We start from the raw sequence: 14,696 nt of genomic DNA, 5'->3' as shown, positions 1-14,696 counted from the left end.
CTTTCTCTGCCTGTCATCAGCAGAACATTTGTTTCCAGTGTTACTGGGTGGAGGGCTTGGGTGTTTCTCCCCCGAGGTCCCCCCGAGGCGTCCTGCTGACTGAGGCCACTGGTCACACGTAAACACACATGCTGTTCCTTTTCACTTGAAGCACGCTGCTGTCCATCCTGGGATGAACATCTTGATGCCATCACAGACATTTTCCCTTTCAGCAATTTTTTTCCTTGAGGCAGGAGAGAGAGTCCCTCTCATTATTTATCTTGAGTGTTTGATAGGCCTCCTTTGAGAAGGTCATTGTCTGCAACAGTAAAATAATCATGGGATTTCTGGACAAGCTGGCAAAAGAAAAATGATTCATTATTTCAAGAATGATTTTGCCTTCAGTCCCCCAAATGGATGAAGGCTTCCAACAATATGTAAGAGAGAGTAAGGCTTAACTTATTATATGAAAGGTTACATTTTAAAGGGAAAAGAAGTTCAAAGATTACATTTTTAGCTCGGCTGTAATATAACTGGAGTCAGGGCGGTCCGTCTGTTACCCCGTGGTCTTCTGGATGTTATTGTACTGTTCCCTTTGCAAAGGAGGCCTCCCTGCCTTCCTTCGCTTCTCATCCATTTGGGCTAATGAGATTGGAAGAGTTTTTTTAGATCCTATTCAAACAGCACCCCGTCCTTCTGGTCCCTTTGGGAATGCTGGAACAGATAGCATATTCATCCACACGGGCTCAACCCGACCTTACATGTCTTGCCGTGTCACACAAAATCGTGCATCTTCACAGCACAATATATTTTGCTGATAGGAGATGGCGTGGTTGTGTAGCCCTTTAACTGCTATGGATAGTGTCGTGAAATAGACCAAAGGTAGCTTATAACATGACTCATGCCCCCATGTCTGGTACCAAGACGCCTATTATGCTGGGTTATTTTTGAAATAAAGTTTGTTTGGCATCAGTGCAAGCCAGATACCCAGAATGAGGCAGCTTGAGTGATAAAGATACTGAATTTTAACATGAAAACTGGAGAGGCCGAGCGATCAATATGACCTTGACCACTCATAAGCCAAATAATTTATGGAAATGACGCAAAGACCCCGTGAACTCCTTTGCCTGACAGAAAGGTTTGAAATAATATTTTAAGAAAATTAAAAGCAGACATCCCCTGGACCTTCTTTACAGATTAGATCTGAAATGAAAGACCCTGAGTTACACAATTAACTATTGATTTTTGTTGATCCATCTTTAGTTCTCATCGCAATCAAGTTGTGTTTACAGGGTCGTGGTGGGCAGGCATACTTCACTTGGAGCAAGGCTCCTTGCACTCCTACATTAATTTAAACATTAAATTGTTCTGCACACGTGAGACAAAAATAAAGCTTATGTTTATTGTAGCGGATGGATGATGTAAACCTTGTGAAGTGGCATTAAGCCAGTCTAGGTGGTTCATGAACATAATCTCTTCTATAATGCAAGAGTCAGTTTGTCATCTGAATATATTACAGGTGCCGGGGAGAGAATAAAAAGCACCTGGATGCTGCCTGGTACTAGAATGTTGTCCAAAGGTGGCTGTAATTTAGTCTCCTTACAGTTTCATTTCTTGATTTCGTACACTCAGTAATATCACCTACTATCACCCAGATAGTCAGTCTTGCTGACGTTTCTAAGAATGTCGTCATTGTCCTGTTTACACTCGCACTTAAAAGCAGCAAAACACATCACCAGGTTTCCCCTGTCTTAAGGAGATAGGAATCTTAATTTAAGCCAATTGCTGGGACTGGCTCGGACCGGAAGGACAGCACTTGCTGGCTGAAGGACACACTTAACAAAATGGTAGCGCCAGTGCTGGTACTGTTTATCACAGGCCTGATCCCTGCAATAACGTTGCACCCCAAGACAGAAGCTTATCGTTTCTGCTCTGGCTCCTGCGTTTCCAGGAAGTGATGGCAGCTTCTGCTTCATCCAGCCACAAGCCAAGCCCACCTGGAGGTGCAGAAGAAGACCCCAGTTGCCCAGCAGAGTTGCCCAACCAGCATGGCCACATGGGATGTGAGTCCACAGGTCTCTGCTCTTGACAGAGAGAGGAAATTGCTTTTGCCAAAGTAAACGGTAGTCAGACGTCCATTAATCCAAGGACCGTCCTGGTTCTGGAGGCCACCCTAGAATCCCGAGACCACGCCTCTGCAAGTGTATCGAGGGACTGGGAAGCAGCGAGGCTCTCACAGCTCAGATGAGCGTCAGAAACGATCTTATTTTACATGCGTCTTCATCATGGAAAAGCAGACATTATAGAAATCTCGGGCAAGTCTGTGAGCTCCGAAGGGGAATGATGTAGTGAAAACAGATCTAATAGTGGCTTTGTTCGTTGATAGGCGATAAACAGCAACTCCAAGAAATGCAAGATATGGTGTCAGAATCTGAAGAAGAAAGCAGAACCAAACCTAGTGCATGGCCTCCAGAAGTGTGTCATCTAATTGAGAAGCGAGACATTGATAGGAAAAGAGACTACATAATAGAATGAATATAAGTTCAGGGTTGAAATGGATAATTTGGCCATTCAGGCCAGGAATTCATAGAAAGACCCTTGTGGATTAGGTACTGTAGAAACAGAACCAGCAGCTGTTAATAACCAAAAAGAAAAAAAAAAATCTAAAATGTGGTTACTATTGACCATGATATGGAATTAGAGAAAAGGGAAAACATTCCAATGTAAGCCTGTTAAGTTTAGGAGATAACTAGGCCCAGAAAGATTAAGAAAGGTGAATGTAAATAGTCATTAGTTAACCTATGGAAAACATTTGCCCAAATGATCTTGAAGACTGAAAATGGGAGGAGGTCCAAAGAAGCTATAAGCAAGTTAAGGAATTATTTAAAAATTAGGATTAGGGTAAAGGGGCACATTCAGAACTTTGAGTTTGACAGGATATTTGTGTTCTAAATGCCATTATCAGACCAAATAGTAGGCTGGCAGACTAGCCTAACAGTTCTCAGGGATTCGTCTCCTGATACATGTGAAGCTTTGTTCCCTATTGACATCCTAATAAAAAATCCTTAGCACGTACATTCCATGTGAGCAGTAACTTTGTCTCATGCACCTCTCTATCTCCAGCGTCTAGAATACTGTCCTGTATGTAGAAGGGGCTCAACAAATATCTCTTGAACAAATAAATGATGTTGCAAGAGCAGTGTCATCCCTATTTAACTATTTATTAAATCCAGGTCCAGAGTTGAAGTAGTGTTTGTCAGTGTCATGTTGTGGCAAAGGATGGCATCCAGAACAAACAAATGGATTCCCACTGGCCTTCTCCCAACTAGCACACCCTTCCATTCTAGAACCCCCAGTGCTTACTGGGTAATGAGGAATAAGAGCATCTTACAGTTGTGTGCAGCACACAAGATAAAGCTTCATGTTTCTAAATCTTTAGAACGATTTCCACCAAGGAATCTTCTCTTTAGAATAAGGATCAATAAATTGGTACTGATTCTGAGTTGCTCTGACTCTCGGGATTCCATATGTCGGATATCCCTGGGAAATAACTTTATCCAAAGCAAAGGCTGACTGTCCCTGTAGCTGAAACATAAATTACATTGGGAGATGAATAGCTTAAACCCGAGTAGAGCTAACACTCTTACATCCACAAACATCCATGTGTCTCTGGATGACCCTTAGCACTCAGTCTCACTGAATTCCATGGCTACTGCAAAGCACCTAATAGATTGGATACCACAGTGCACTGTGACCCCCAAAGGGTCTACCAACTTCTGTTAGAATTCCAGGTTGCCTCATTACTTATAGGTTAATAAGTAATACAGAATGTTTTTCCCTGGTTTGGGCCCTCACAGCGTACTTCGTAATAAAAACTTAGCCCTTTCAGGTACATTTTTATGATGTCCACCCTTATGGTGATATTGGAGATGTTCCTTTGGAAGGGGAACATCCATGAAAAAAAACAGTGTAACTTTCTTTTAACATTCACCCAATCCCCCCTAAAAAGTGGGTTTTATTTTTTTCTTGAAAGAGTAGCCCAAACTCTTATCACTCCAAGGTGAAGATATAGCTCTGTGGTACTAGGATACACAAATGGTCCCTTCATGCTGTATTTTCCTATGACCAGGTTCATGGGCTCTTCATGCTACAAATACACTGACATCTAAGCCAGGCATGGCCAAGCTCGCTGGACAGATAGGTATCCTGTTTAAGACATGACATGATGGAAAGGTTAGTCAAAGAAAAAAGTCTAATCAATCTTTTAAGGCAAGTGAGTAGCATATGAATTTATTTTTATCCATAATGGTGCCTGTAAATGAAAGGCCAGAAAAGTTTGGTACCCACACTCTCATTAGCTGGAATCATTCGCCTGACACTAAGATGAACAGACTTAGAAGTTCCAGCCCAGAACCTGCTCAATTCTCATTCCTAAATAAACATTTTGGTTACTATTATTATGCTGGAAGAAGAAAAAGAAATCTGACAACACAAATAAGCATGTTACATTTAGTTAAGCTAATCATACAATCCATGAGCTGGCTTGTTTCCCCAAGTCTAGGTCACTGTGAAACAGTGCAGATTTTACTTTTGGAGAAATTGACCAATAGTGATCAAATCTGATGTATTCCTTAAGGTGATTAACCTATATTTTAAATTAAATTTGTGGATCCATCCACCTCCTAGAAAACAAAAATAAAAAAAATACAAGTTTTCAAATGGGCATTTCACGTGATAGCACTAACGCTAGAGAAGTCATGAATGTGTCTTTTGCATGTTCATCATGTTCAATCATTTTGCCCAATCGTGATTACATGCCTTGCCTTTTCGCAAATGCCTTTCTCTGTCATAAACAAAGTTTAGGGTTTTCTTTATGTTCCTTTTTTCTCTTCCCGCTGAGGGACCCGGTCCCACATCTCCCCCATTTTCCATATCCTTAAAGTGACTTCCTTCTCCTTCCGGCCTTTTGATCTGGTCTTTAAATGTCCTTTGCAGCCACTGTTTATCTCCAAGCTAAGTTCTTTTCCTTTCCGCAAGATATATTATTTTCTAATGACCCTAAGCTTCCTACCGCACGTCTCTCTGCTTGTTTTTTTTGTTTGTCTGTTTGTTTTGTTTTCCAAAAAGTAAACTCATTTTTCCCCTCTGGTTCAGGGCTTCTAACAGAGGTCATTGAAAGTCATTGATCCTGGTAAGGGACAGCAATACAGGTAATAATATAGTCATAAAAGCACATCTCGGCTGAAAATTACTCTTTCACCTAATAAAACCAGTTTGCCCTGGAGATACTGAGGATCTTCAGGGACCCAGTAAGGAAACAGAGTGCCCCAAGTGCAGCATCGTATCTCCCAGTGTGTGGTTGGGTGGAGAGAACAGTTCTCTATTACCTATCTGTCACATTAATTTTTCAGAAGGGCAAGTGAAGAGTAATGTGTCCAGTTGAGGTAATAGAGGGAACTGAACACCGAGAGAAAGTAATTATCCGAGTTGGAATTTGACTCGGTTAGCAGGGTCAACACCACAACTCTCAAGAAAAGTCTGGAGGGTCTTCCCTGTTCACCAAAGGTCACTTTATCTATTTTTATGTCTCGTTCAGAAAGTAGCTCCACCAGGAATACAGTAAGTGGTGGCATTAAAGAAGAGATTAACCTGTGCCTCTGAGGAAAGAGAAATGGCTTGAGCTGCATCGTTTTCCTTGAGGTTGGCCTGCCCCCAGCCAATGTCACTTAACATAGACTTTGTATGTGCACAGATCTTCAACTAAGAGACCCAGGATTAAAATACTTCCTCCCCATTCCCACAAGAGCGTAACACATAATCATCTTTCCAGTGCCCAAGATTTGCACATCAGGAGAGGGATGGGGGAAATCACACCTTCTGCTCCAACTCAAAGCTCAGGATTAGCCAGCCCGTCTCCTCTGTTTGATCCATCTGCTTCCAAATGGAAGCTTGGCTCTATTTCTCATCCGCTAAATCATCTTACTCCCATTGCTTCACCCACGGAGAGGTTTCTGTGCCGAAACCAACTCCCTGCGGTCTCCAAATTTTCCCGCTTCTTCCTGGCCCCGCTGCATATATGACTGTTTGGTTAAAATCTGCATAATGAGAAATGTTGGGTTATGGTAGGGGCATGATGCTGACACTTCTTCCCAGTTTCGGGGGTGTTTCTTTCCATGTGGAAGGAGTTCCCTAGGATAACACTCCTGGTGTCTCTAAGCTCCGCTCATTCACTTCTCAGGAGACGGAGGAGTGGCTTGTTTAGCAAATTAACAGATACACAGTATATATAAAATAGATAAACAAGAAGGACCTACCGTATAGCACAGGGAACTATGCTCAATACTTTGTAATAACCTATAAAGGGAAAAGAATCTGAAAAACAACAGATATGATACATTTATAACTGAATCACTTTGCTATACACCTGGAACTAAGACAACATTGTAAATTGACTATACTCCAATAAAAAAATAAAAAATAAATAGCAAGTTTAGGAAGGGAACAGGGAAAGCTTAAGCCCATCTCCTGTTCTCCCCGCCCTCTCTCAGGAGTCAGGCTGGCTGGAGAAGCAACGCTCGTGTTGTAGGTTTAAGAAGACCTGCTCCCAGCCCAGGGCTGCCAGCCCAGTCTAAGCCTGTCTGCTTCTAGACCACTGCTAAGAAACTCACTTCTCTGAAGATAGAAACCTCATTCTCCCTATAAGCTTTCTCAGTAATAAAGCTGATATTTTAGCCTCCCATCAGCCTTTTTCTTTTATCTCTTTCTTCAGTTCATTCAGAACTAAGGTGGGGAAGAGAAGTATTTATTGTGTTACCTGAAATTCCAATAATAGATGCATAGAAGACACACAATTAATATTTTGGAGTCACGGAGCTTATACAGTGGGAAGATTCTTTAAAAAAAAATCTTTAATGTAAATAAACTAAGGTTCAGAGAGGTCACACAGCTAATTAGCACAGCGCCAGGAACGCAACACTGGCTTCCAAATACCTGGTCTTGTACGTAGTGATTAAAATCCCAAGTTCTGCGGTCAGGCTTCTCCTGCTTAAGTCCTGATTCCCTAATTTATCAGCCATGTGTATGTGGCCTAAATATTTCAACCTCTCTACTCTCTATTTCCTTGTGAGTATCATGGGAATGAAAATAGTGTACTGTCTCAGAGGGTTGGTGTAAGGATTAAATGAGATAATTCATGCACTGCATTCAACCCAGTACCTGACACATAGTAAAAACACTTTATAAATGTAGCTGTTGTTTTCCTACCACATGTCTTGTTGAACTGATTGGCAGTGAATCATTATAGCAATAGAGAAATAAGAAATCATGTGGATGAAGATACTGTTTACATTAATTTGTGCGAAGAGCTCTAGTCCTCTTTGCAAGTATTAGTGCCCAGCTGAAGAATGATGCTACCTTTCAATTCCACAGGTAGATCTGAATCTCCTGCTGACATTTTACAGTAGACAGACTAACCAATATTGTCAAGATATAATCAACAGATGGAAACTTACATGAAATAATAAGAGTAGCCTTCATCATAGAACACGAATCCATTGTGAAAGTTCATGAATTTGCTACTTGTTTCTCCCCTGCTGTGGGCAGGAGTTTCTGGCTATACATGTCTAACGTGTGTCTCTCTGAAGCTGGTCTCATCATGAGTATATTTTTTTTCTGGTTTATCACTTGAGTTTTTCTCTATCACCTTATACATTTTCCCCATCTTTTCCTTATGACAAGGGCACGTGTCACCTTCTGTTTTATCCTTCCTTGTGTTCAGGTTATTGGTCTAGGCAGAATCTCTATTGTTGACTATGGGGGAAAAATGGTATGTGTTTCTGTGTTGAAAATCAGGAAACCAAGTTTCCAGGTCTAATTTCACCTGAATTTGAATTTGTGTGAACCACAAATTCCATAAATACCCCATGTAAAGTATAGCTGACACCAGCCTCCCTCACCTTCCAGCCTGATGTAAGAGAAAAGTGAGATCATAGATGGGAAAGCTCTTTGGAAATAAAAACTATTTGTTATTTATAACCCAGGTTTCTGGGCTGATACTTTCCTGAGTCTGGGCTGGAATTCTTGGAACCCCTTGGGATAGGCATAGCTCTGTGTTTCTGTCTTTACGGTGATTCTGTCCGTTATAGAATCTTAAAGGGCAAGAGATAGACTATCTGGGCAACTACAAGACCTGAGATAGACTATAGAATGGTCTACAGATGCAGTAGGGGCACATGAAATGGAAATTTCTTGGCATGCACTCCTTCTTACCTACTATATATCTTAATACCATTCACCCTTCAAAAGCGTTCCAAGAGCCCCCTCTCCTTTTCTATGAAACTGTCTCTGAGAATCAAGACCATATAATTATTCACACAGATTATTCATATAGTAGATTGGCTTGATTGATTGATTATTTGACTACAAGGCATTAAATTAGTTAAGGTATAATTACTCAGGGATTTCTGGAGAGGATGTCACTATCTACTTCTTGCTTGAATTACTGTTAATAGTGTGATCGTTACACGAAAGATAGGAAAATATTTAAGAATGAGCAAAGCTATTTATTTTAAACTTGAAAATACATTCTCACCCTTTGGAGCCCTACTTGTTCCCAGGTGCAGTGAAAAGCCCCACCAAAAGGTGACCTGTACAATTATTGCCACCTATAGGTGGCAAGTGTAGTATATTAATTTTATCATAATTTCAATGAAGCATATTATACAAAGGAAATGACAATGTTTTATGGAACCCACACAGTCTTCAGGAATCTTTACTGGGTTTGTTACCATTAGTATTATTGTTGCTGTTCTGTGACTCTTATTTCAGATGCTCCCCTTAAAGGTAATATGGGCTGATATTTGTGAAGTTCTTTTCCACGATAGAGGTTAAGAACTTGGGCTCTGCAGGCAGACTGCCTGGGTCCAGATCCAGACCCCACCACGTACTGCTCCATGACCTTACGTTACTTAACTTTCTCCAGGCTTGATTGCTTGTCAATGAAGATAACAAATGACACCTGCCCCATAGAATTGACATGAGGATGAAAACAGATAATCCATGCAACGTGCTTAGCCGAGTGTCTGTGCAGAGCAGGCACTCAATTAAATGCTGTTATTACCATGATTAGTTTTCAAAGCACCTTCACATACATTTGCTGCAAACTGATGTGCACTATTGTTACCGAAAGTGGGAGTCCGGCTGCTGGCCGCTCTAAAGCCAATAAAGAGGCAAGGCTGGGGCTTCCCTGGTGGCGCAGTGGTTGGGAGTCCGCCTGCTGATGCAGGGGACACGGGTTCATGCCCCGGTCCGGGAAGATCCCACATGCCGCGGAGCGGCTGGGCCCATGAGCCACGGCCGCTGAGCCTGTGTGTCCGGAGCCTGTGCTCCACAACGAGAGAGGCCACAACAGTGAGAGGCCCGTGCACCGCGATGAAGAGTGGCCCCCGCTCGCCACAGCTAGAGAAAGCCCTCGCACAGAAACGAAGACCCAACACAGCCATAAATAGATAAATAAATTTTTTTTTAAAACATATATATATATATATATCATTCTAATTCGAGGCAGGCAAGTAAGCTACTTCCGTGCTTTTGTTCTTAGCTGGCAGGACCACTGGAGAAATCCCAGCCAACAGTTGAGACTCTACTGATGGTAGAGAAAGCCGAGTCCATCATCCAGTCTCCATCGAGAATCTACTGACGATGAGCACTGGGCTTGGTTTTTAGGGGGAAAGCTGATGGGAGAACGGGGATGAGGGGGGTCATCTAGGACATAAAAATAAGTATAAAACATGATCACTAACTCAGAAGTTCACACACTGTTTGTGCTGTTCACACAAACAGCAAAGATTGCTGTTTGACATACAATAGTGGGGGTTATTTTTGTTATTATTGATTTGGTTTTTTTCTTAGTATAAGCAATTAATTAAAATTAGAGGATTTTAAGTATAAGCAAATATTGTTCGAGATTCATGGCCTTACCTTTAAAATCAAAGACCTGGGCCCACGTTTCTGCGCAGCTGCAATGAGCTAGGTCTAAATAGCTGCTCCTGCTTTTAGAGGAGGCACGTACTCTTGAGCTGACCACAATCCTCACCACTCCCTATAGCTCCCCAACCCTGAGGTTAAATGTCAATGTGTCCCCACTGTCACTCTTACACTGATGTGGTTCTTATAGTCCAGAAATATTTCGGTACCCACCCCTCATCAAAACTGTGAAAATAAAAGGAAGACCGAGAAGGCATGTGATTTTTCTTACAATGGGCCATTCCTTCATTTCCATCGCCTCCCCAGCCAGTGTAGGCCTTTGTCATAATTCATTGAAGAACCAAACCTACAAGCAGGAAACATTTAGAAAACAAGATGCACTATTTGTGTCCCATAGACAGTGGGTGTTTTCATGGTAAATAATCCTTTCCTTATCACTACCTGAATACACTGAATTATACTTTTCACCTGTCCTCCCCTCCAAGACTACAAGTTCTTCTAACATCTTTTTTTTTTTTTTTTTTGCGGTACGCGGGCCTCTCACTGCTGTGGCCTCTCCCGTTGCGGAGCACAGGCTCTGGACACACAGGCTCAGCGGCCATGGCTCACAGGCCCAGCCACTCCGTGGCATGTGGGATCTTCCCGGACCGGGGCACGAACCCGTGTCCCCTGCATCGGCAGGCGGACTCTCAACCACTGCGCCACCAGGGAAGCCCCTACAAGTTCTTCTAGACTAGTGATTCTCAAATGTTAATATGTGTCAGAATCACCTGGTGACCTTGTTAAAAACGTTTTCTGGGACGCTGCATTACTGATGTAGTTAAGTGGGGGCGGGACTCGAGAATTTGCATTTCTAACAAGCTCCCATGTGACGCTGATGCTGCAAGGTGTCTGGAGAGCACAGTTTAAGACCCACTGATGTAGCATAAGAATGCTCTCTTACTATTATTTATTGTTCCGTTTACTGAGCACCTACTCCTATGTGTCAGGGTCTTCAAGTGTCCTGCTTCTAATACTTACAGCAATCCTGAAATAAAGGTATGTCTTATTAACTTGACCTGAGGAAGGGTGCTCTTGGGCACTTAAACAGCCAATGAAAGGGCAAAGCTGAGACTCAAGCTCAAGTCCACCTGCCTCCAGGGCCTCACTCCCCTCCTACAGGACGCAATTTTATTCAGCTGTGTATCCTCAGCACCAAAACCTTCCACCTGCCTCTCTAGTGAGTGTTTATTGGATGAACTTGAGATGCACATTGACCAGAAATAGGCAAGGAAAAGTTCTTGAATAAAGAAAAAGGGAGAAGATATTCAGGTAAGGAGGAAATTGCATTGAATGGCCTCCATTTACCTACATTTGGTACAATCAAAGCTTTCCTCCTCCCTCCATGTATTTTTCATATTGTACTTTAATAATTCTTTTTAAAGAATGCTCAGAATTGGCACGCCATGAGAAGGGGTTCCTGCCTGGAGTCGTTCCTAATTATGGAGCCACTTTTTTTTTTTTTTTTTTTTTTTGCGGTATGCGGGCCTCTCACTGTTGTGGCCTCCCCCGTCGCGGAGCACAGGCTCCGGACGCGCAGGCTCCGGACGCGCAGGCTCAGCGGCCATGGCTCACGGGCCCAGCCGCTCCGCGGCATATGGGATCCTCCCAGACCGGGGCACGAACCCGCATCCCCTGCATCGGCAGGCGGACTCTCAACCACTTGCGCCACCAGGGAGGCCCTGGAGCCACTTTTTTGTAATCACCTAGGAATCTGTTCCTCAGCCCAGCTCTTTCGAGGTAGCCATTTCAGATTGAAAATTTGCTCTGTGAGTGATGCTCCTGTACGTTAACAGTATAATGAAATAAGCATCACTTCAAGGTTGATTTTCAAGTATTCCCGTAGAATTACACTGTTTCCCCACAGCACAGAGAAATGCTGTCTGAGCTTGCTCCTGGGACACCAGAACCATCCACTTCTGTATCTTTCTCTTTTCTCTTCCTATTAAATATTTAGCATGTGAGAATTCACAGGCTTTGGCTATGTCTGTTTTTGCCCAGATCCAAACACAATTTCCTCATTGTACCTTTAACATCCATTGTAGCAATGTTGCAGGGAGGGATGGAACTGCCTATGTTAGGGCCTTGGACAGTAGCAGTTGAGATGGTTTGGCATATGTGGATGGCAAAATGAAAAAAAACCATACAGGACATCTTGTCCTTTACTACAAGAGCGTGGAAGGCCACCAGACAGGAATTCAAATCCTGTTCTCCATCACGTGCTGAGCCACCTTGGGCAAGTGACCCTGTCACTCTGAGCCTTGTTTTCCTTCTCTCTGAAGTGGGGATGTGTAACTTACAGGTCTGTGAAAAAGGGTTTATAAATAAAATACTTTGTGTCTTTTACGTGGTGGATGCTTAATAAATGATAGCTCTTGTTATCATCTCTAAGGCCCTGTTCCTACTTCTTCCTGGATGGAATTTTTGCCTGAAAGAGGAAAAGGAAATGAGAAATGTGGTTAATGGCTTTAACACCTCCACCCTTGCAGTTTGTGCATGTATGCCTTCCTGTTCCCTCTCACCTCAGACCTCAGGAGCCACTTGAGCAAGTAAATATATTCATGTTTACAGAGTTTACCTGCAGTAATTATCGAATATGACTGCAGTGTTTTATGAAGTCCCAGAGACTACCAGTAACAGCCTATAAATATCCCTGTTTACATTGGTTTTACTAGAACCTCCTGGAGGGCGAGGTTACTCGGGTGCAGACCTGCTTCGATGATGTTTAAGCCCTTGGGCCTTGAAGAAGCTACACCCTCACACCTGGGATCTCTTTCAAATAGCATAAGACTCGTAAAGGGACAAAATACACACGTGATAATGCATCTGACAAGTTTAATGTGTACTTAAATTTTATGGCAGTTTAAGGGATTGCATGTTTTTTGTTTTGTTTTGTTTTTCGCATAGAACTGTCATTTCTGGCTGAAATTCAGTCCCTATCCATATTTAGAAACAGGACAACTAATAATATTTAGTAAGAAAAGAAAGGAGTTCGAAACTTTGATTAAGAAAAATAAGGCACTTTACCTGAACAAATTTTAGATGGATCCATTTAAAATTAAGTGGCACTTAACTGATTTGCAAATTGGGACCTATTTATCTCAGTAAAATGATTGAAGTCTTGATTTATCCCTAAAATTGGCTTTATTATTACATTAAATTATACTAGAAGATTGTTAAAGACTTGTAGGTTCCCTGTATCCCTTTAAATTGTACTTTATACTGACAATAATTGAATATTGGATAGAATAACTTGATTTTGCAAAGAAATAGGTTTCTAATATTTTCCTCTTTTTATTTCAGAAATTGAAACAAGTTGAAGAAACAAGAGAAGATCCTGAGACTAGATTATGTAAAATTTCCCTGGAGTCATTCAATAAATACAACGGCAATACTGTGATCTTATTAGAAAAAGAGACGAACTCTCTGAACAAGGTTGAAGGACAAAAGGAAGAAAAAGAAAAAACTGAAGAGGCCTCTTTGAGTAACTCTGATAGGCCTGGGGTAGACAATTTGGAATCTTTGAGTGATTCTTTATATGATAGCTTCTCTTCCTGTGCAAGTCAGGGTTCAAATGATGTGTAAAGGACTTTTTTTCCCCTTAGTGAGCTGGAAATGGAGCACTTAAGAAACAGGGCTGGGAAGCGGGGCAGGTAGAGATGGCAACAAATAAACTATTGCAGTACCAGGGCCGACACTGTCAGATTCACAGCCAGCAGCCCACTGGAGCTTACTTCCCTGACAAGGCAATAAAGATAGACTCTACTTGCTGTGTTCCATGAGGATTCAAGGTAAACACACCCAGGATACAGAAGTCTTAATTTTGCACTTTTCTTTTGAAAAAGAAGTTGTACAGAAGTTGTAAATTTTTTTTTTGGAAAAGAAATTATATTTGTAGCAAAAAATAAAATTAAAAAGACAGCAATAAATTGAACCAGTGCCATGCTCTTGAAATGATGCCCAAGTCTTAGAAGTTGATAATATATTTTTGAAAAATTCCAACTCCAGTTTTTGTTCAGGTCACTGTCCTAGCCCTCAAATTGTTTGTGGGTGCACTCTGGAAACAGAAAACAGGGCCTGCCGAAAAACCAGAGGGCTCTCTCTCATCTCCACCTCATAATCTCAATTTGATAGAAACTTTAATCCCAGTGCAATTTCCAAATTGTTGCCAGAGAGATTCAGGTTCTAGTAATAAGTATAATTCTGCTTCTACCGAAAACTGTAAAGGAAGGTACTCAAGTGTGACACTGATCAGAAGCTATATGTATCAGAAACGATGTAATTCTACTTTCCCTCCCATCATTCCCTTACATCTTCTACTTAGTGGTTCTCTGCAATTCTCAACATTATTTGTTCATTTTTCTCTTCTGGCTCTTTTGATTAAAACCTGGTCAATCTATAAATCAAAGTAAATTCCTGTTTGCAATGTTCACTTTGTAAAAAATAAAATGGTTGGTGCTATGAAAACTTCTTACTTTTTAATATCCTTTTTTCCTACAAAGTCTGTTTATATGTAAGGATAAATTCTATTTTAAAGGTTACCGTGTATTTTTTCTAGATGCGAACTATTTATAATTGCTTTTGTACAGGAGCTTGTAAACTAGGCATAACGAATATTTTTAGGATCTATATGGATACTTTAGTACACACTTGTTTCTTTAAAGAGTATTGTATGATCAGTGTTATTTGGTTAA

General features: G+C 41.5%; 1 protein-coding gene across 2 annotated transcripts in view; it reads left to right on the top strand.

Moving 5' to 3' along the window:
• The window catches only part of NCKAP5 (NCK associated protein 5), a 991,644-nt gene extending 977,898 nt beyond the window's left edge, over positions 1-13,746 (top strand). The window contains exon 18 of one of the 2 annotated variants that reach the window (XM_060106265.1): positions 13,306-13,746. In XM_060106265.1, the coding sequence (XP_059962248.1) occupies positions 13,306-13,587 (282 nt within the window). In that variant the 3' untranslated portion in view covers positions 13,588-13,746. The remainder of the gene's footprint in view (positions 1-13,305) is intronic. The other variant, XM_060106266.1, reaches the window with a different exon arrangement.
• Positions 13,747-14,696: the final 950 nt, after the last annotated feature.

This window comes from Mesoplodon densirostris, chromosome 8, assembly GCF_025265405.1.
Source record: "Mesoplodon densirostris isolate mMesDen1 chromosome 8, mMesDen1 primary haplotype, whole genome shotgun sequence".
NCBI classification, from domain to species: Eukaryota; Metazoa; Chordata; class Mammalia; order Artiodactyla; family Ziphiidae; genus Mesoplodon; species Mesoplodon densirostris.
Note: the sequence above shows the minus strand (reverse complement) of the source record. Positions and strands in the feature narration are given on the sequence as shown.